At 40.8% G+C, this 23,079-nt stretch overlaps 1 protein-coding gene across 11 annotated transcripts in view; it reads left to right on the forward strand.

Annotated features, from left to right (window-relative positions):
• Positions 1–22,176, forward strand: part of PAK6 (p21 (RAC1) activated kinase 6) — a 93,763-nt gene extending 71,587 nt beyond the window's left edge. For all 11 annotated transcript variants that reach the window (XM_074289276.1, XM_074289283.1, XM_074289277.1 and 8 more), the window contains 6 exons: positions 12,718–13,218; positions 13,330–13,463; positions 14,425–14,551; positions 14,714–14,839; positions 15,742–15,876; positions 20,574–22,176. In XM_074289276.1, the coding sequence (XP_074145377.1) occupies positions 12,718–13,218; positions 13,330–13,463; positions 14,425–14,551; positions 14,714–14,839; positions 15,742–15,876; positions 20,574–20,741 (1,191 nt within the window). In that variant the 3' untranslated portion in view covers positions 20,742–22,176. The remainder of the gene's footprint in view (positions 1–12,717; positions 13,219–13,329; positions 13,464–14,424; positions 14,552–14,713; positions 14,840–15,741; positions 15,877–20,573) is intronic.
• Positions 22,177–23,079: the final 903 nt, after the last annotated feature.

Genomic DNA, 23,079 nt, shown 5'->3' on the forward strand with positions numbered 1-23,079 from the left:
GCCTAATACCCATGTTGCTGTTCAGTCATGTCTGACTCTTTGTGACTACATGGACCTTACTGTCTGTGTAGCTTTTGTGGCAAAGCTAGCGTGGTTTGCCATTTCCTTCTCCAGTGCATTAAGACAAATAGAGGTAACACAGCTAGTTAGTGTATAAGGCTGAATTTGAACTCAGGTCTCTCTGACTCCAAGTCTAGTGGTGTATCAACTGAGCAACCTAATTGTCTTTCCCTAGTACCTATGAGACCAAATAACTCCAGTTTGACTTTTTTGTCCCTGGGGCAATTTGGGGTTAAGTGACTTGCTCAGAGTCACTCAGCTAGGAAGTGTAAAGTATCTGAGATCACACTTGAACTGAGGTCCTCCTGACTTCAGGGCTGGTGCTCTATCCACTGCGCCATCTAGCTGCCCCTCTTGTTGGACTTTCATAGTCTTTCATAACATGTCTCCTTTCTATTTTTTCCAGTATGCCATTTTTCTATTATACTCCTATGATTCTGGTAACACTGGACTCCTTGCTATTTCCTGAACAAAACACTATTTCTCCCCACTCCAACAGTTTTCTCCATCCTTTACCTCATTTCCTCTGCCTAGCTTCCTTCATGTCTTAGCCAAAGTCCTATTTTAAATTTTTAAAATTTTTTTCTCAATTATATGTAAAGATAATATTTTTTAGTGTGGGGGGAATACTTTTATTGATCTTTGGTTTCTGTATTTGGTCACTGTTTTTCTGACTCAGGCAGTACTATGTAAAAACAATTTAATGGAATATACCACATGCAAAGATAAAGGAGTAGAAACAACAAAGTTTGCATGTATTACAGTGATGGCAAGGGAAAATACACAAAATGAGGGTGGGAAAATGTTTCTTTTAAAATTATAGATACTGTTTATACTCTCTCTGCATTTGAATGCATTTCACAGGATCTACACATGATCATAACCAATCTGAAAAAAAAAAAGAACTTCATAAAGACAATTTCTAATATTATTTTTTTAATTTTGAGCTCCAAATTTTTTCCACCTCTCTCCTCTCTCTTTCCCTGAGGCGGTAAGCAATTTGATATAGATTATACATGTGCAATCATGCAAAACCTATTTCCATATTAGTCACAGACCCAAAAGGAAAAAAAAAAAAAAAAGGCATGAAAAAATAAAGTGAAAAATAGTACACTTCAATCTGCATTCAGTCCCCATCAATTTTTTTCTTTGGAGGTAGACAGCATTTTTTATCATGAGTCCTTGGGGATTGTCTTGAAATAATGTATTGCTAAGAAGAGCTGAATCTTTAGCAGTTGATCATTGTACAATATTACTGTATGTAGTGTTCTTTTGGTTCTTCTCATAGACACCTTCTATAAGGAGCCTTTTTCATTCTCTTTGGGGGATTTTGTAATTATCTTATTCGTAAATTCGTAAATAGTTATTTGCATGTTGTCTCCCTCTTTGACTGTAAACTCCTTTAGAACAAGGACTGTTGTTTTTTTAAACTCTCTTTTTAACCCATGGTGCTTAACATAATACCTGGCACATAGTAGGTCCTTAATAAATGCTATTTGACTAGTAGTAAGTTCAACAGAAATAGGGCAGTTTAGAGGAAGAGAAGGTGAGAGAATGATAAAGGGGGTGAGTGAGAAGACAGTTTCCTTTTGTACCCAAGTCTGGGATGTTGAATGGACATTCAGGAAGGGTCCAATGAGCATATGACATTGTGGACTAGAGATCAGGAGGAAAATTAGGGGTTAGATGGAGAGATTTGTGAGTCACCTGTGTAGAGATGATAATTAAATTCATCATAGTTGGTGAGATCACCAAGGGAGGGAGTATATAAGGAAGAGAGGCTAGACTAGAGTTCTGAGAGACAACTATAGTTAGAGGACCAGATGAATAATGATTAAGCAAAGAAAAAGCAGAAGAGCAGTTAGATAGGTAGGAAAATCAGGGGAGAATATTTCCATTCTTTTAGGAAGGAGAGAATATACAAGAAGAAGGGATGGTTGACAGCATCAAAAGTTGCAGATGAGAGAGGCGCAAGAGGTGTAGAGGGGGAGCAGGGAGCCCAATGAGTTTGGAAATTAAAGAGTATTGGTAACCTGTGAGAGAGCATTTCAGTAGAATACTAGGGTTGAAAGCTGTATTGTAAGAAGTTGAGAAATGGGTAATAAGGAAGGAGAAGCAATGTATGCTCACAATTCTTTCTAGGAGCTTAGTAATTAAAAGAATAGATATAATAGCTTGAGAAGATTGCAAGGTTAAGAGAAAAGTGTTTTTGTTTGTTTAAATGTGGCTGGGGTCTAGGGGAGGAGGGAAGGGAAAGGAGGGGAAAATTTGGAATTCAAGGTTTTGCAAGGGTGAATGTTGAAAATTATGCATATGTTTTGAAAAAAAAGCTTTAATAATAAAAATAAGTAATTAAATATGACTGAGATCTGACCATATTTTATAGCTCAGAAAAGTAGGAGCAGATGTCACAATGAGAGAGACAGAGGGGTTTGAAGAGAGAAAAGGAGTGTTGTATCAAATGAGATAATGTATGTTAAGAGCTATGCAAACCTTAGAGCATTATATAAATGTTCGCTATTATTAGCAGCCCTTGCAGGGAGTATGATCAAGGAAGAATCAAAGAAGCTGCCTTGCAGTGAAGGACCAGGTTAGATTAGATAAATGAATCTCTGGTGGGCCCAGTCAGCATGATTTAGACTAAGTGGACAAAAAGTCAAGAGCTGTGACAATGGATAGTTGAAATGATTAACTCTGGGGTCAAGACAGTGAAAGGAGGAGCTGACATAAAAGTCAGACTGGAAATGGAACAATTCTAAATTGTGATTTAATCATCACGACCTCAGGATTTCATAAGCTAAGATGCATAGGGCTGTTGTCAATTTGAGGGGGAAGAGGAAGGTGGGGGAATGGACTGGGAGAACTTGGGCAGGGTGCAGAGACTGTAGGAGACGAACACTAAATTTAGAATCAGAGAATCCATGTTGAAATTTCAATTCTGATACTAATGGTATGATCTTGGGCAGTTCATTCTACCTCTCTGGGCCTCGGTTCCCTTAACTGTAAAAATAAAACTAATTGGTTTTCACTTGTCCTCATTTTCCATATCTCTGCAATTAGGGGGTTAGACCAGATGATTTCTTCCAGCTACAAAATTACCTTCCATCTACTCTGAATATCTTATATAGACCTAGTTATTTATATCTTCCTCCCTCAGTAGAATGGGAGTTCTTTGAAGGCAAGAACTGCTTTTATCTTTCTTTTATCCCCAGCTCTTACCACAACGTTTGGCACAATGGGATAGGGAATAGGCATTGGATCTGTGATTTTACTGATATAGGGAATTTCCAGATGAGGAAACGTCCCTCTACGATTGCAGGTCAGCATCTTCTCTACCACTTACTACCTTAGTACTGAGAGCTTAAATAAGTGTAGAAGCATACCTTCAATGTTGACATAAATAAGAGGCACTTGAACTTGGCACCTGGTAAGAGGGATTTGGGTCTAACACATAGTAAGCATTTAATAAATGCTTGTTGACTGATCAGGATTGTTCCTGTGATCCTAGTAAGAGTGAAATTTAGGAAAACAGGAGATCATCAGAAAGGGCAATTTGAGAGCTTAATTACATAGAGATGACAAGTTATAGTTAATGGTTTTTTTTAATTATCTCTTTTTTAAATTAATTTTATAATTATAAATTTTTTGACAGTATATATGCATGAATAATTTTTAATAACATTATCCCTTGTATTCATTTTTCCAGATTTTAACATCATTCACAGTAAAGTGCTCAAGTGTGAGGGCAGAATTTGGGGTAGAGAAATAAATTATGAGCTCAGTGCTGAGCTCCTGGAGAAAATGACTAGGAGACAACCAGACTATGTATAGAATGCAGAATGAGAGAGAATCTGGAAGTAGCAGTGGAGAATGAGGAGAAAAATGCTTCTCCTGCCCAAGGCTGTCAGGGGGCATGAGAAAAGCAGCAACCAGTATGGAGAAGATAGTCAAGGAGGCAGTATCTTCCAGAGAATAGAGAGAGACAGACAAACATCCATGAATTCAGTATGGAAAGAGAGAAGAGATTAAGGATTGAAGATTATTTATTAATGATAGAACAAGTTTCTAGAGGGCACCATGGAAGAGGATGGAAGAGAAGAGAGTCTAGGGAGGGGCAAGGTTTGAGGAAGAGTATAGGGAGAAGAGGATTAAGTGTCTTGTTCAGATCTGCCTAACAAGTGGACGTGGAACCCACGTGACTCAGACTCTGCTTTTTTATTGTGTCATTTCTGTCACGTCCAATTCTTCATGACCCCATTTTGGCATTTTCTTGGCAGAGATACAGAAGTGCTTTGTCATTTCTTCTCCAGCTCATTTTACAGATGAGAAAACTGAGGCAAATAGGATTAAGTGACTTCCCCAGGGTCACATAGCTCAGGTACTATTTCATCCCATTTTATGGATAAATCAGAAATTAAGTGACTTTCCCAATATTGCACTGAGTGATAAACAATGAGATCTGTTGCCTTCTAAAACAAGGTGACTTTTTCACTATAAAGCATTATTTTGTTGACAGATTAATATTCCCAAAGTAGGAAATGCCAGACAGCAGGTTTGAGCTTGGAACGTGGCAGTCCTTCTGACCCGACTCAGAAGGTTTCCAAGACAAGTTGTTTATTGAGCTGTCTCCCATTAGTGCCACAGGGATGAGTCCATCTGAATCCTTAACCTTTGGAATTTCCAGACAGTACCTCCCTAAAATGTGAAGTCTTGACATTCTCCCCACCCTTTTCCAGTGGATATAGCTAGCTGCTAGTGGTCATTCATACCAGCCTATGCAGCCTCCATTCCCTAGGACATTTCTCCAGCTCAGAGCCCTCAGAATACTTATTAATAACAGTTAGCTTTTTTCATCAGAAGGTCTCCATGGTATAGGAATAAAAGATTGGCCTTGGAATTGGAGAGACCTGGATTAACATACCACCTCTGACAAGAGTAGGCTGGATGACCGTAGGCAACTCTCAAAGATTCTAAGTTGCTGAACAGTGGTTGGATAGTCTGACTGAATGGAAAGACCCTCCTCACCAGAAGTTCCCTACACACACTAAAGAAATCATAGATCTGAACCATTTATACATAATATTTATATGTAATATATTTTATATTAAACATATAAAATATATTGCACATAATAGATTAGAAATACAATTTATTTACATATTTCACTTTTAAAATTGTAGCACAAATTTTATTCATCTTAGATATTTGTCAAGTTGAAATTAAGTTTTTTAATTGAGCCTCACAACCTTCCTTTGAGGTTGATAGGTCAAGTGGTAACATCTCCATTTTTTCAGGTAGAGAAACTGAGGCACAGAAAAGTTAAGTCACTTAGTCAATGTCACCTACTTTTAAGTGGTGACATCAGAACTTGAACCTCAGATCTCTGAGTCTGTTTTTTGGGCTCTATCCACTTTAGCATGTTATAGAAAGCTCCAGTGGATGAAGGCATTTCTCAGATTCCCTAAGCCAACCAGTTTGTTATCTTGAAGCTTCATTTACTTGATGTGGTCTTAAACCAAAAGGAGAAAGGAAAAGGGAAAGAGACTAAAGCTTAGCCCACTAGGATCAGGCTTAAAATAAATCTGCTCGTCCTGGACACTTAAAAAAACTGACATCCATTTGTTTTTCATGTTTCATGGAAGGTTTCTTCCTAGAATCAAGGGCTAAAGCAGATGATCTGTTGATATCCTTCCCAACTCTGTGATTCCATGACTCTTAATGGACCTCTGTGTTCTGAGCATCATCTTAAGAAAAAACATTTTTTTGTGAGTCTTTCTTCCACCAAATATCAGTTCTTTTCCAAGGAAATAACCATAGTTTCAGTACAGATCTCTTGAATGAAATTTCCTTTACCTATCATGATCCTTTTGTTCTATGTTGGTTGAACAGGCTTTATGGACTAGCTACAGACACTTCTTGTTCTTATTAATGAATAAGAGAGAGAGCATGACACAGTGTAATAGAAAGCAGGCTTTATATCCTAGATCTACCTCTGGCACATCCAGGCTGCATGACCTAGGTTCAGTCACTAAACTCTTCAATGTTTCTCTGAGACTCTAAGTTTCTAGCAAATGGTCAAATTTTCTCATCTAAGGATTTTCCATTCCAATGAAATCCAGGTCAGCTAGTCTCCATCCTCAGTCAACAAATAACTCCATATGCTGCAGCAGGATCTCTACCACACTGCATCCCACTTCTTGTCCATTGGTGCCTGCCAGCCTCACAACTACATTTCAGAGAGTTTTCTAAGGCTCCAGCAAACAAATTCCAGAGGTCAAAGAGGAGAATGTCAGAGAAGGATTTTCTGACAGCAAGGAAAGGAAGAGAACTTTCCTACTGATGGATTTTTTTTTACATCTCAATTTCCCTCCAGGAAACATGGAGGAGAGATGGCACTTGATGAATTTTTGGCGCTGGCTCAAACATATTGGAACAACCTGGAAATAACACAAACCTAGGGTTTCTAAGAAAATAGGTTTTTTTCCTGATCTCAGCTGAGGGGTTCTGCCTCAGAGGATGCTGGGAAGGATTGTTTAAACAACACCCTTACATATATACACATACTGACTATATATAGATATATGTAATATTTATAAATACACATATGATATCTACATGGTGATATGATACATATAAAGAGATAATAGATTGGTAGAGATATAGAGATAGGAAGAGACAGAGATAGTGATACATATACATGGAGATAGAGATAGAGAGAAGAAGACAAAAAGACAGGTTCATAGAGATATACATAGGTAGGTAAATAAAAAAAATATAGAAATAAATAGATACAGAGATAGAGGGAGAAAGCATTTATTAAGCATTTAAGCTATGCTAAGCACTGTGCTGAGCACAGTGAGAATATAAAGAAAGGCCAAAAAATATGTTCCCTGCTCTAGGAGAGATTGTGAAGACAACAGCAAGAGGTGAAGACAGCACATAAAAGGGAAATAAAAAGGAGGGGGGAACACTGTGGGGATGGGAAAAAAATCCAGGAGAGTTGGGAGAGGAGCCAAGGGAAGCCTGGCTGCTTGGCACATCTTCAAAACGGGGGTTCCTAGAGGAGGGGACTTTAGAGGTAGAGGAATTTTTCAGGGAGATAAGGCTTCTGGGAAGTGATCTCCAGGGAATGAGGAATAGAATAGGAGAAAAGTGAAGGAGGGAACATGGCTGGCTTGGGCACTAAACTGAGAACAGTCCTTTTCTTGGTTTTGTCCTTCAGAGGCTTTTGAGTAGGATCAAAGAAAGGGGGAATGTTAGAGCTGGAAGGAACAATAGAGACCACCTAAATCTAATCTCTCCGTTAACAGATAAGAAAACTGAATTCCCCAGAAGCAAAATGATTTGCCCAAAATCACTTAGGTAGATAAGCCAGGAGTAGAACTTGGGTTTTCTTACTCAAGTCCTGAGTTAGTTAGATAAAAGGTTTAGGGAAGCAATGTGTTACATTGGAAAGGGCTCTGGACTGGTCTCAGAGGAGCTGGATTTAAAGGCTGGCTTTGCTTCTCACTGTACAGGGGACTTTGAGTGAGTCTGTGAGTCTCAATTTTTTCTCTTCTATAAAATGTTGGGGTTGGACTAAATGGTATCTGACATCCTTCCAGCCTTCCCTACAGACCCCCTTATTCTGTATGTGCATGTGCCCTTGGGGATAGGGAGCAGCCCCATCATTCAGATGAGGAAAACTGAGGCTTAATGATGAAAAATAACTCCTTCATGGTCACATGAGCCCAGAGCTACAATTCTAGCTCTGTTTTTTTTTTTTCCATCACACTATTGCTCAAACCCACATGAAGATGGATTAATGCTGAAAAAAAAATTTTTTTTCTAGGAGTTTTTCTGGCTTCTTCACTGAAATGATAATTTTAGTAGGAGCCAGGAACAACCCTCCCACAACCAGCATCTCTCTCCCCCCACTGTCTGTCAAACCCTGCTGCAGCTCTGCAGGGAGTTAGCAGATGCTTCCAGACAGGCATCAGCTGGCAGGCTAGGGCTCCCATCTCATCACTACTCCCAAACCAAGGATCTCATGGCCCGGGTCAGCCAGTCAGTCAGTCAGTCAATAATCATTTATTCAGCAATTATTATTTGCCAGGCACAGAACTTAACCTCCAAGAGCTACAAAGAAAGATAATAGAGAGTACATGTTTTCTAGAAGGTCCCAGTCCTGTGAGAATGGGGGGAGAATGAGAATGGGGGAGACAACATATAAACAATTATATACAAACTATATAAAGAATAAATTGGAAATAATCAAGAGGGAAAGCATCAGAATCAAGGAGAATGGTAAAGTTTTCCTATAAAGGACAGGATTTTTAACTTGAACTGAAGGAAGTGAAAGAAGCTGGGAGACAGAAATGAGGAAGAAGAGAATTCCAGATGTGAGGAACATTGGATGAAAATGCCCAAGGTCAGGAGGTGGAGTTTCAAACTGGATCCCAAAGCCTAAGAGAGGGTAAAAGGAATTGGGGGGGGGGAGGCTTCACTTTCAACCCTGGAGCCTCCAGAGTCAGACTTTGGGGGCCTTTGAATAAAGGTCACAGGCCAGTCCTTAGGACCTAACAGATAGCAGTTAGTCAGCATTTCTGGGCACCTTGCCCTGTTCAGGGACCAGACTGGGTTTATAAGGAGACAGAGGGGGCATTTGCCTGCATCATGGGATTTTGTTTTCATTTTTAGAGAGCTGTGAGAAAGCCCTCTATTCTACAAATACCTCCCCAAACCAGCATCTCAGGGAATTAAATTACATCACTGGAGTTTAATTGGTGGTAACAAGATGGCATAGTCCTGGTCTTGGAATCAAGAAGACTGAGTGCAAATACTAACTTAGATTTCTGGATAAATCACCAGCTCTGGACGATTCACTAAATCTCTCTGTTTCTTCATTTGTAAATTAGGAATTATAGAATCTCTCTTACAGGGTTGTTTTGAGGATCAAATGAAATACTATATGTAAAATGTTTTGCCACTATCAAAGTACTTTATAAATAGTCGTTACTTTCATTCTGAATTCCTTCATTCCTTTGGGTTAATAAGCATTACCTCCTCTTTTAAAATGCAGATGTTACTGGAGAGGATAATACTGACTTGCATTCATATCATGTTTTAAGGTTGCCTCTTCTGGAAGCAGCTCAGTGACACCATGGAAAAAGTCTAGAAACTGCAGTCAGGAATACTAAATTCAAATTTTGCTTCAGACATATTTACTAGCTATGGAACTCTAGGCAAGTCCCTTAATTTCTGTCTTCCTTAGTTTACTATCTGTGAAATGAGGAAAGCAATAACACCCAGAATTGTTATGAGAATCAAATGAGGTGATACTTGTAAAGCACTTAGCACAGGGCCTGGCACATAGTAGGTGCTCAATAAATGCTTATTTCCTTCCATTTTACAGATAGGAAATTGAGGCTGTAGTTGTGAATGACTTGCCCAGAGACTCACAGTAAGTGTCTAAGGTAAAATTTGAATTCAAGGCTTCTTGACTATCCATAGTACCATCTAGCTGCCCCATCTCTTCAATTTACAGCTGGGAAAACTGAAGCTGAGATAGATAAAATAAGTTGCCATGTTATACAAGTAATAAATAGTAGAACTAGAATTGAACCTGGTCCACTACAGCCCATGTTAGTCTTGGCTCTGCTTCTTTAAGAGCTCTGGATTTGGATTCCGAGAATGGGGTTCAAATATGACTTCTGCTATTTATTCCCATGCGAACTTGAGCAAATCACTTCACTTCTCATTTCATTTGTCTGTAAAATAAGTAAGAAAATAGATCTAAAATTAGGAGAGACCTTAGAGGCCATCTAGTCCATTTTACATGTGAGGAAACCAAGCCATATAGACTGTGACTTATCCAAGTTTGAACACATAGAAAATGAGCTTGGAAATGTCTTCTGACAAGCAGGTCCTTTGATCTAGCAGTGTTTTCACTATCAATCAATCACTCTTGTTTAGGTCTGGGACCCCAGGACAACAGGGAGGAACACAGATATAAGGAATCCCTTTTGGGTTCCCTACTTTCTTCCTCCCAAAGGAGTAGGGAGAAAAATTAGTCTTGGCCAAAGGGCAGACAGAGTAAGCCGTCAGCCTCTCCTAAAGGAAAAAGCCCCAGGGGAAGGTCATCTTTGGAATTCCCTTTTCAATTTTCTGGGCTTGTACTAATAAAGCCAAAGATTTAGAACTGTACAGATACAGAAACTAAGTTCCTGAGAAGTTAAAGTGATTTATCCAGGTCACAGAGCTGGTCAGCGTACAAAATGGGATGTGAATGCAGGTCTTCCAGAAGCCAAGCTGCCCATTACATCCAGTTATATCACCTCGATGCTGCCAATCACACCAATAGGGCAGTGGAGTCATGGCTCTTATCCCTCTCCCACCAAAGTGGTTCTTTGGAGCCATTACTATTGTAAAACATTCTACTTTAGGTGACTAGAATAAACCCTCATTTTGTTTCCCTCTTTACCTAAGGAGGAAAACAACCAAGAAAACATCAGATTGAAATAATCTGAGGAATCTCGCTCTCTATTCTCACCCAAGAGTCCATGACATGAGATGTTTTCTTTTGTTTTTATTCCCTCCTCCCCACCCCCACCCCGGGCAGAAAACCCCAGCTGTTTTTGCAATATTTCAGTTGTTTTATTGCTCACTGCCAGAAAAGGATGTTTGACTGTAGCACCAGCAGCAAGAGCTCAGTAATCATCCATTCCTCTGCCCTGGTTTTGAGAGGGGCAAATCCCAGCAACCCTTGTGGATTCTTCTCTCCCTCCCTCCTTCCCTCCTCTCTCTCCTCTTGATGGGGGCTGTGGCCTTTTTAAGATTCCTTTTCTGATCTCCAGCTTCCTTTGGGACTGACCTTTGATTTACAAGATCTGGCCAAAACCACCCTTTTGTATTCCAAAGGGAGAGATCCTGATCTGAGCCAGTTTGGGCTGTACCCAGCCCCCATTCTAATGATCTGCTCAGGTAGCCCAACCCCCACCTGGTGGGTTCTGGACCTCGAGGAATCAACGTGGGCTCCACCCTAGGCCCCTTCAAGCAGATAAAAGAGCCAAGCTGGAATCATCTCTGGGCAGAGAGTTGAAACATGCAAGCACCATGCTTTGCATCACAGACTCTCTGTCCCACCGTTTCTGGTGTATTTCTTCCTCTGTCTAATACCTTTTACTAACCAGACTTTAACCTTACTTCCAAACCCTACAATAAACTTATTTTTTATCAATCTAAGTTTTCGGGCCTGTAAATTCATTTACAGGGGACTCTCCCCACCACTAGAACTCATTTAACTTCGTATCCTTATGCCAAATCCAAAGGGGTTGCAGGGGAGCTCCATGTGACTCCTTGTACCCCAAACCTGCCACTAGCCCTCAACATTTGGTTATACCTCATCACTCTCTCTCTCTCTGCCCCCCTCCTCTCTCTGTTTCTCTGTCTCTCTCCCTCTCTCCTTCTCTCTTCTTCTTCCCCCTACTCTTTCTCTCTATCCCTCTTTCTCTTTCCCTCCCCCTTCTTCCTCTCTATCTCTCTCCCCTTCCTTCCCTCCCTCTCTTTTTCCCTCTCTCATTTTCTCTCTGTCTCTGTGTTTTCCTGACTTTCTTTCTTTTTATCTCTCTCTGTCTCTGTGTTTATCTCTCTGTCTCTATGCCTCTGGTTCTGTGCCTATCTCTGTGTCTGTCTTTTATCTCTCTGTCTCTTTCTCTCTCCTCTGTCTCTGTGTCTCTGTCTGTCTGTCTGTCTCTCTCTCTAGGAGGGATTTGGAAGGATTCAGCAGCTAGAGTGTAGCTCAGATTCTCTGTGATTTGGCTCCCTACAGGAACGAGATGCTCTGTTACAGTGTTCTCCCTGGGCTCTTGCTATTGTTCATTCAGCAAATATGATGCCCCCTGAAGAAAATGATTTTTCACTGTCTTCTCTGTAGTGATAAGAATCACCACTATGTAGAGCAACTATTCAGCCTCCTTATTGTGAGGGATGTAGAAGATCCTTACCCAAAATGACCACTCAAAGATCACTCAGTAGAAGGCAGAAAAATTATTTATTAAAACCTCTGGAGGATGTCGTCCCATCAGGAGATAAGAAAAAGAAAGCTCCAGTAGGAGGACTCAAGAAGTAGTAAAGATACACAGTTTTTATACAAGAAATTACATCACAACTAAGAGAGCACTGAGTAGGGGAGGGGAGGCATCTAATTGGAGGCATCCAACTGGAGAGATTGGAATGGAAGGTTTTTGTTTCCACAAAATCACCTGATTTCTAGGAAACAAAATCAGGCCTTCAGGCTTAATTAAGCAGATAGTGTTCAAGCTAATAGACTAAATATCGAATGTCAAATACTGATAATTGTCATCGGCTCAGGTTAAGTAAATATGTTTATAGCTGGTCAAGGCTCAAGTAAATATGGGCCTGCACATATTATACAGATCACAGGGGAAACACAGAAATAATGAAAATAAAATACAGAAAAGAATTCATACATTCCAGTAAGTTCTTCACCTTATCTCTCTATTCCACACATTTACAGGGCACAATTGTGGTTTGGATATGGCTTATTTGAAAGCCCTTATTTGCAGAAGCTCCTCAGTTCAGTTTATCTCCCAGCCACCCAGACAAGCCCAATTGGCTCCTGTTAAATCTCCTTCTTTCTTCCTTCCCTCCCTCTAGCCCATTCCCCTCTTTCGATCGACACAGAAAGACTCTCCCCCAAGCCTTCCAGCCAAGGCACAGTCTTTGATCTCAGACCAGTCTGTGGGGGATTTCAATAACCTGATCGTCTCTGAAACCAGCAGCCCCCAGAAGTCCCTACGGACAGTTCCAGCAGTGGCCCCGCCCCCTGGCCGCCCCTCCCCAGCCGGCTCCCCACGGACCCGGCACCCTCAAACCAGCGCCAGCAACCTGCACCTCCCCCAGGACCCCGCCACAGCCAAGGCCCTCGTGCCCGCTGGGGAGGAGCCAGGCATCGTGACCCACGAGCAGTTCAAGGCAGCCCTAAGAATGGTGGTAGACCAAGGAGACCCCCGTTTGCTGCTGGAGAGCTACGTGAAGATCGGGGAAGGCTCCACGGGCATCGTGTGTCTGGCCCGAGAGAAGCACTCTGGGCGTCAGGTGGCCGTCAAGATGATGGACTTGAGGAAGCAACAGCGCAGGGAGCTGCTTTTTAATGAGGTGCTGCAGGGGGAGGGGAAGGGAGGAAGGAAGTGGGGGGGGGTGGGGGAGAGGAAGGATTCTGTGGCCATTGAAGAATGGTCCTCACACTGGCTCCTGCTGCCTCCCCAGGTGGTGATCATGAGAGATTACCAGCATGTCAACGTGGTGGAGTTGTACAAGAGCTACCTGGTGGGTGAAGAGCTGTGGGTGCTGATGGAGTTTCTTCAGGGGGGTGCCCTCACTGACATTGTGTCTCAAGTCAGGTAGGTGTCTGGTTCCAGGGCTCCTCCCCTCCCCAATAGCCCCAAGCTTTCAGTTTCCTAGACTTCACATGCACACCTAGCTCTGAGACTCCCCACATTGTCTGATGCTACCCTTTTGACACACAGTGAAACTGAGACCCAGCATCAGGAAGTGACATTCTAGAAGCTAAAGTCTCCTCTAGATCTAGACCTGAGTGATGGGTCAGCTTGAACTGGGCCCAGGATGCCTCACCCTGAGGCTTTGGGGATCTAGAGCTAAAGGAACAGTCTCATCTATGGGAGGTTATTGTTTATCCATCGTTTTTGAGGAGGACCAAGGCATCAGGGAGGGGCTTCCATGGCATTTGAGGGCATTGGATTTCAGTGAGAAAGGAGCTGTGCAAGGTCACCTGCCTCACCTTCCCCTCCAGAGCCATCTGGTCCCAGGGGCCAGATACAGATCAGGACAAGTGGAGATGCAGTCAGGGATCTTGGCCTTCTTAGGCTATCTTTTTCAGGTCCCAGTTTGATGGAGGTCACAGCCATTCAGTGATTAAGGCTAGGTGGTTAATGACATCATTATGTTAGAATCAAATGACAATGTGTCCAGCTGTGGCTGATTAGACCAATATGAGCTCAGAATTCTCTGCCACAAATCGAGCACAAAAATTTATTTTTGTCTCTATGAACATGTGGGATAGCTTCTCTAATTGTGTGCCCCTTGCTAGCATTTGAGACAAAGAATGGCCTCTCTCACCTAATCAAAAATAAAATAAAATAAAATAAACACACAAATAAACAAATAAATAAAAAAGGAAGGGAAAGACCCTCAAGGTTTCTGGCCAAAACAGGAATATTTGTTTGGGAAGAGGCTGGTGTCACAGACCACTTGGTTTCAATTGTTTCAATGTCATTGATTTGCCCCATCCTTCTGAACCCTCTCCAAAGCTAATCCCACTGAGACCCTGCTTCCTACTTCCAGGTTGAATGAGGAACAGATTGCCACTGTGAGTGAATCAGTTTTGCAAGCCCTTGCTTACCTTCACTCTCAGGGAGTCATCCATCGAGACATCAAGAGTGACTCCATCCTCCTGACCCTCGATGGAAGGGTAGGTCTCTCCTCTGGCTTTCTCCATCTCAACCTGACATACCAAGTTTCCACTTTACTCTGTTTTACATTGTACCTTCTCTTCTTCTCCTGATGCCTTTCCATCTCCTAATCAACTCATTCCCTGACTTGCTCTTTCTCACTTCTCCCTCTCCTTTACCAGGTGAAACTCTCAGACTTTGGATTCTGTGCCCAGATCAGCAAAGATGTTCCCAAAAGGAAGTCCCTAGTTGGCACTCCCTACTGGATGGCACCAGAGGTGATCTCAAGGTCTCCCTACACAACTGAGGTAACTTCACATTATTTTCTTACATGGACATAGCTTTGATGGGGACTTTTTTCTGGATCCGAGAAGTCTCTCAACTCACAGTCTTTCCACACCTTCCCTCATATTTTGTTCTACTTGCCCCTCCTCTAATTTTGACTTCCTTTTGGATGTATTGGCCATAGAATGTCCCCTATCCCCCCATCCAAAATCCCTAGTTTTCATATCGCCATAGCCATTACCCAGTGCCTACCTTGAGGCAGGATGGAATAGCGGATAGGACTTTGGACTTAGAGTTGGAAAGACTTGAGTTCAAATCCTGTTTTATACACTTCCAAACTATGTGACCTTCAGCAAGTTATCTCTAAATTTGTGATCATCCATTCCTCTTCATTGTTTCTCATGGCTCACTCTAGAATTTGGCTACTCTCTCATGGTTAATTATCTATTTTTGCTAACTTGCTTTTTAAAAATAAATGTATTATTTAAAATCTTTTGAGTTCTGAATTTTCTTCCTCCCTCCAAGTCCTACCCCACCCATTATGAAAGCAAGTAACAGGATATCAATTATTCTTGTGAAATCATGAAGACCATATTTCCATATTAGCCATCTCTTGGTATTTCAGCTAAAAGGGAAGAGATATTATGTAAGGCAAAAGTGCTTTCTCCTTCTCCATGTTGGCTCAGTTTTCAGGAGGTTTGAATTAGTCCAGAAGTCCTCTTTTTCATGGGGGTCAAGTTTAGAACTCTTTATATGATAGTCACTTAGATATAGGTGAATGACTGATCAAATGACTATAGAAATGGTCAGTGAAGGGAATAAGGTCTGTCCTGAGTCAGCTTCTTGCCATCCCTACCCTAGAGAGTCACTAAGAACAGAGAGAGCTGACACAGAAGAGTCACTGATACCCGTTCTATTTTTACAGGTGGATATCTGGTCTCTAGGCATTATGGTGATTGAAATGGTGGATGGGGAGCCCCCATACTTCAGCGACTCTCCAGTGCAAGCTATGAAAAGGCTCCGGGACAACCCCCCACCCAAACTGAAAAACTCTCACAAGGTCAGTAAATCCATATATCTCCCATGGTTATGCCCCATATAAATTGTTCCGCCTCTAAAGGAGGAAAGTCTTAGAGAGAGAGTTAGCCCTCTGGGCACAGAAAACCAGAGAGTTTGGATTGACCTGAAAAGACATTCCTTTATGGACATTCTTAATCTACAAAAATTCAAGACCCTTGGGTTGGAGCAGCTCCCCTAATTTTCTTTCTACTTCAGGCCTCATAGAAGCATCACCTGACTTACTTAGACTCTGAAGTTATTAAAATGTCCTAGGATGAATAAGGAAATAAACCAAACAGGTAAAAAGGTAGGAGATACAAAACCCAGGGAAAGCAATCTGATTTGTACAAAGGGAAATGTAGAAAAGGACTGGTCCGAGTGAGGGTGAATGACTTCTGGATGTGGAGTCAGAAGATATGAATTCAAATTCTACATCATCTATCCCTGTCAACTTGGATGAATGATTTTACCTCGAGACCTTAATTTTGTCACCTGTAAACAAAGACATCTTTGATTTCTAAGGTTTCTTCTATCTCAAGAGCCTTCCATCTTTAGGGAGTGGAGACTTATGCATATGGCCAAATATTTTCAGAATTCCTTTGTCAGTGTGACGGTTCTCAAAGTGTCCCATCAAATCTGTACCTAATATTGTTACTATCTAAGCCATGGTCTTCTCTCTCCCCCCCAAAAAAAAGTTTTAACCCAATAAAAGCAAATTAAATGGGTAAGAAAACAAAATCCAGAAATTTGCTGCATACAAGAAATGTGCTCCCAAACCCAGGTCTTTTTTTCCAGGGTTCATGTTAGTATCAAGCAGTAATTTATTCCTGTTCAGCTCAAGGAAATGACTGCAATGCTATCCTGACATCTGGTGGCCAGAAGAAGAAATGTCAAATCTTATAACTAAACTACAATTAAAAGAAATGAATTGGAGGGAAGTGGGGGGGGGCAGGGTGCTACCAAGTAGAATTGGCTTTGTCCTGGGAATACCAAGATAGAAGCACCGTCTTCTAAGACAACTGATCACACTGTATTTCTTAGTTGTTGGATTTACCCATTGCTTACCTCTAGGACTTAGCAGTGGGGTTCAGATACCTCAAAACAATCCTCTCCTCTAGGAGTTAAAGAGGTTTAGTTTATGAGGTACCCTACCTCTGCCCTAGATTGGATGATATTAATTTCTCATATGTGTATCATGTTTTATGTTTTCCAAAACATTTTTCACTACTATATCATTTCATCCTTACCAAGATCTTGTGAAGTTAGCATATGTATTGTATTCTTCCCATTTTATAGTGCAAGAAAGAGATAAAGAGACAGAGAAAGACAGAGACAGAGAGCCTCAGAGAATTTACCTACCATACCCAGGATTTAGTGGTGGATTCAGTCTGGAAATTAGGTCTTCTGTTCCTTATAGTGTCCTTTCCACTATACCATAACATTTCTAAATAGTAGATAAAATCTTGGATGGGAGTCAAACCTCGATTCAGATCTCACTTCAGATATTTAATTATTTTCCATTTGGCCAATTTTATCTTTTTAAATAATAGCTTTTTGTTTTCAAAATACATGCAGAGATAGTTTTCAAAATCCAGTCTTGCAATACTTCCTGTTCCGATTTTTTTCTCCCTTTTTTTCTCCTACCTCCTCCCCTAGACAGCAAGTAATCCAATACATGTTAAATGTATGTAATTCTTCTATATGTATTTCCACTATTATCATGCTGCTCAAGAAAAACCAGATCAAAAAGAAAAAATGAGAAAAGAAAACAAAAAACAAACAAGAAAAATGGTGAAAATACTATGCTGTGATCCACACTTAGTCCCCACAGGACTCTCTCTTCATCACAAGTCTATTAAAATTGTCCTGAATCACCTGATTGTTGAAAAGAGCCATATCCATAAGAATTGGATCATTGCATAATCTTGTTGCTGTGTACAATGTTTTCTTGGTTCTACTCACTTCACTCAGCATCAGTTCATGTAAATCTCTCAGGTCTTTGTGAAATCATCCTGCTGGTTACAGAACAATAATATTCCATAATATTCCTATACCACAATTTAGTTTCATATAACTCTCCAGAATGGTTGGATCAGTACACAACTCCACCAACAATGTATTAGTGTCCCAGTTTTCCCACCTCTCCTCCAACATTTAGCATTATCTTTTCCTGTCATCTTAGCCAATCGGAGAAATATATAGTGGTACCTCAGAGTTGCCTTAATTTGCATTTCTCTGGTCAATAGTGATTTAGAGCATTTTATCATATGACTAAAAATGGTGTTAATTTCTTCTGATGTTTGTTTATATCCTTTGACCATTTATCAGTTGGAGAATGGCTTGTATTCTTATAAATTTGAGTCAGTTCTCTATATACTTTAGAACCTCTCTATATACTATCAGAACCTCTGGATATAAAAAGTTTCCCCTAGTTTTCTGCTTTCCTTTTCATCTTGTTTACATTGGTTTTGTTGATACAAAAACTTTTTAACTTAATATAATCAAAATTATCCATTTTGCATTCCATAATGTATTCTAGTTCTTTTTTGGGTCAATTGTATTTTTTAGAGTTATTTTACTCAGTAAATTTTTGTATTTTTTTTCTATGCTATTGACTCATGATTCTCTTGCATTGCTCTCATTTTGTCCCATTTTTTTTTTTTTTTTTTTTTATTTCTCTAGGTTTTGTTTTTGTTTTTGTTTTTGTTTTTTTTGCTGTGACAATTGGGGTTAAGTGACTTGCCCAGGGTCACATAGCCAGGAAGTATTAAGTGTCTGAGGTCATATTGAACTCACTCAGATCCTCCTGATTTCAGGGCTGGGGCTCTATCCACTGTGCCACCTAATTTACTTTTGAAAATTCTTTTTAAGTTCTTCCAGGAGTTTTTCTGAAACCTGAATTCAAATGACATTTTTCTTTGAGGCTTCGCATGTAGCTATTTTGACACTATTGTCCCTTTTTAATTTATGTCTTGATCCTCCATATTAAATTTACTTTATTTTATTTTTAATAGGTAAAAGAGATCATTCTTTACCTCATTTTTACTGAGCCCTAATATTGAATAGATGTTGTCTCAGACAAACAAAGATCTGAGAAAGCTTAAAAAGGCCAAGAGCTCCCACTGCATCCAGGACCACCTCTAGTCATCCAGATCTATATCTTGTCACTGGACCCAGATGGCTCTGAGGAGAAAGTGAGGCTGATGGCTTTGTACAGCCTACTCTCACTTCAATCCAATTCACTTACAAATCATGGTATTACCTTTCTGATGTCATGGTCCTCTTCAAGAACAAAGGGCAACAATGACAGTAACAACAGTAACAATAGCAACAAAGGACAAACACACAATGACAGTCTCTGTCAAGCAATGGGATGGCTGTGTCTCCCTCTAGGGATAAAGAAGACAGTAACCCAGATTTTCATAGCTCCAGATTTCTTGGTTGTGTATTTAGCAAAGGGCTCAACATTTCCCCCCAAATTGGCTCATTACCCAGAAGATACTGTATTGTCTGAGTATAGACAGGAATTCTACCCTTCTTGAAATCTGTTTTTCTGAAGATTGTATCTTATAATCAATCTTTATATAGGCTGAATAATTCTTGACATTCAATAAGAACTAAGTATAATAAAGATGGAGACATCAGTGAATTGTTTATTTGACTTGAGGGAAAAAGCAAAAGATAAGGTGTAAGATTGTAGCTCTAGACATAGAACAGAACTTAGAAGTCATCTAGTTCATATCCTCCCTGCCCACCTATCCCCATTTTATAAGTTAAGAAACAAGTCTAAATTTTAGTTAATTTGTCCAAGGTTTCCCAGATAGTGACAGAAATGGGATTTGAACCCAGGCATTCTGGCTCCAGTCATTGTTTTTAAATATGCCCAAGGAAATCAAGAAGGTTCTAACCCTGCCAGAGAAATATTTCAAACATTTCAAATAAATGTGTATCCAATAATTTTTGTGTGATTTTTTTTTTGGTATCATTTTAAGTATGCAGCTTATAGTCAAAACAATATGGTAATCTAAATAAACTGCTGGGTTTTTGGCAGTAAGCCTAAGAAACAAGGAAGTAAAGATTGTCAAGCTATGTCTCGATAAGGAAGACAAATTACTAAAAACTGAATGGAAAATATTTTGAAGAGAAGGAAAGAATCAGTTATATAGCTCCCCACTATGTGTCTGACACTGTCCTATACATTTTACACACATTATCTCATTTCATTTTCACAACAACCCTGGGAGGTAAGTGCTATTATTAGTCTCATTTTATAATTTGAGAAACTGAGGCAAATAAGCCTGAAATTGCCTAGTCACACCTTTAGTTAGTATTTGAGATTATCCATCTCGCCACCATCTGTCTTTGAAAAATAGGTTCATTTGACCCATTTAAGTAAAACTGAAGCCTGAAATATCCTCATTCCAATATCAAGGAGGGTGGTACCAGGAGGCAACAGAATCTCTCTCATACAGGAACACAGCCCCCTTGATCCAGCCTGGCATAGTGGTAAGCACAAAGATTGGGGTCATAGGACTTCAGTTCAAATTCTACCTTTGCCACTTAATCATTTTCTGGCATTGGACAGGTCACTTAATTTCCCTAAACTTTGGCTTCTTCATTTGTGGTTTCTGAGTCCCTCTTTCTTCTTGATCTGCCATTGTACACCTGTACTTTACAGGCCTTTCTCATTCTCCACAGGCCTCCCCAGTGCTTCGAGACTTCCTGGAGAGGATGCTGATTCGAGATCCCTTGGATCGAGCTACTGCCCAGGAGCTGCTAGACCATCCCTTCCTGCTGCAGACAGGGCTTCCCGAGTGTCTGGTGCCTCTGATTCAGCTCTACCGAAAGCGCACCTCTACCTGCTGAGCCTACTAAAAGTGTCCATCTGCCTCCTGGGGTTCTGCTGGCCTGGGGATGCTGGATAGAGGAAGCACCAGCAGCTTTCCAGGCAGGCTAGGAACAGTGCCTGCATCATCTCAGTATTTTCTCCAAAGACTGAATGTGAAATGATCCCCCACCCCACACAGGTCCCATGTGCCAACTAGGACTTCTTCCCTTGGTTCCCCCCTCTCTCTCCCAAGAGAGACACTAGTTGCCTTTGGGATTACTGAGACAACTCTAGGCAGGATGACATTTTGGGAATTCTCCGATACGCATCCAATTCTTTGTACAGAACTGTTTTTTTGAGGAACCCCGAAGACCAGAATAGTCTTGTACAAGCCAATTTTAACCCTTCATGTGGACCAAAACCATGTGCTCTAGTCCACTAAACATGAATCCTATGTGTCAATGGGAGGAGCTCAGTTTTTTTACACCCCTTTATGCCCAATTTACTTGGGGATAGAGGGTAAGGAAAGGCATGGATATCCTACCTAAATCTATTTTCTGGTTCTGCATACACCCTCCCCTATAATCTGGGTGCTGCTCTGGCTTTGGGCCAGACATAGAATTGACCTTCAGCTGAAAACAAGCTATTTTCACTGGGAAACTTTGTCTCAGGAGAGGATGTCTTCTGGGACAAAGGGATGACTCTCTCTAAGAGTTAGAGGAAGTATTCAGGGAGCTTTTGGCTCTGGTTAGATCCCAAAGCCAGGATCAATAATGTCAGCCCATCCTCATTCCCAAATAATTTAGTTCCTAAGGGACTTCTTCATCTTTGCCTCCCATCCTCTAAGTCCAAACCAGGTCCCTGGCACATCTGTATTTAAGTCTAGTGGAGATCTTTTGGGATCCTTTCAGAAGTTTGTCCTATTTCTGGAAGACCCTCAGGCTTCAAAAGCCCAGAGCCAGAAATAGGCAGAAAGCAATGGTCAGGTAATTGGAACTTAGTTTTACCTGTGAATTTCACAAATGGAACCCTTTTCCCCACCCCATCAGATACTCAAATCACCATGGTTCAAGGCCTCAAGGTCTCATTTCCTCACCCCAAGAAGATCATCACAGGGGTGAGATTCTTAGCATAATTTATTTTCATCTGCTTCCTTAGGCACTTCAATTCAACAAATACTAATGCAGTACTTCTATGCCTAGCTCACAATACTAGGCTAGGAGCTCCCACCATCAGAGCTGTTGAAAGCAGGGATCTCTAACAAACAGTTTTGTAAAATTCCTTCCCCAGCCAGAAGGGATTTTCTGATTCCAGTGTTTCCCCAAAACCTGCTTTTAAGCAAGATGGCAAAGTTTGTTTGTTTGTTTTTTTAAGGTCAGAATTGGAAACTGATCATCCTTCCTAGAGAACTTTTGGTGAATTGTTTGCACTTGTTTCCTGTTTTAAATTAAAATAGGTGTCCTTAAGTTCAAAGCGTGTGTTCTTTCCATTTTCCCAGAGTCAAACTGAACTGTTATTAGGCTGCCCAGACAAGGGAGAAAACATACAGTGTCCCCTTTTCACACTGACTGGTTTTCCTTCTCTCAGAAGAGCTTTATCATCTAATGTGCATCTGAAATCTGACAGAGGGAAACAATGTGAATAGCTTGTCTCTGGATCCTTGGGAGAAGAGAACTATATAGAGGGCTTTCCCCTAAGTAGTCAAGTCTCAGGTCAGGAAAGCTGATGTAAGAAAGTAAATTTCCCATGGTGCCTTGTAAGCAGCATCTCTAGTAGATGATTCTATACTGGTTAACCCTAGCCATTTTAGATATTCAATGTAAGATCTACTACAGCTAGAAGAGCAAGCATGGGAAATCATTCTGTTGTTTCTCTTCCTGTTGTGGTCTGAAGCCGTTTCCATCAAATTAGGTTAATTTAAGAGATAGGCTCAGCTATCAGGACATAATGAAAGAGGCTAAGAGTCTTCAACTCCTCTAAAACTGTATTAGGTGGCTTAGTGGGTAGAGCACTGGACCTGGGTCCAAGAAAATCTGTGTTCAAATCCAGTCTTAGACAATAACCATGGGACCTCCACCCCATTCCTGAGGTACTTCCATTCATTCAGAATCAACACCAGAGAAGTGTTCATCAGAGAGCTATGTTCTCTCTCCAAAAGTAATAAGGGAATTCCTTTGCACCTCTGCCTCAGTTTCTGCAAAATGGGGCCCAAGATATTTGGAAAGTGCTTAGCACCATGCCCAGCACCCAGTAAATGCTATATAAATTTTTATCACTATCATCATCATCACTAGTGAGATGACTCAGCAAGTAGCTGGCCCAGTGGATAGAGCATTGGGCCTGGAATCAGGAAGACCCAACCAAGTTAAAGTTCAA

Source organism: Sminthopsis crassicaudata, chromosome 2, assembly GCF_048593235.1.
Source record: "Sminthopsis crassicaudata isolate SCR6 chromosome 2, ASM4859323v1, whole genome shotgun sequence".
NCBI classification, from domain to species: Eukaryota; Metazoa; Chordata; class Mammalia; order Dasyuromorphia; family Dasyuridae; genus Sminthopsis; species Sminthopsis crassicaudata.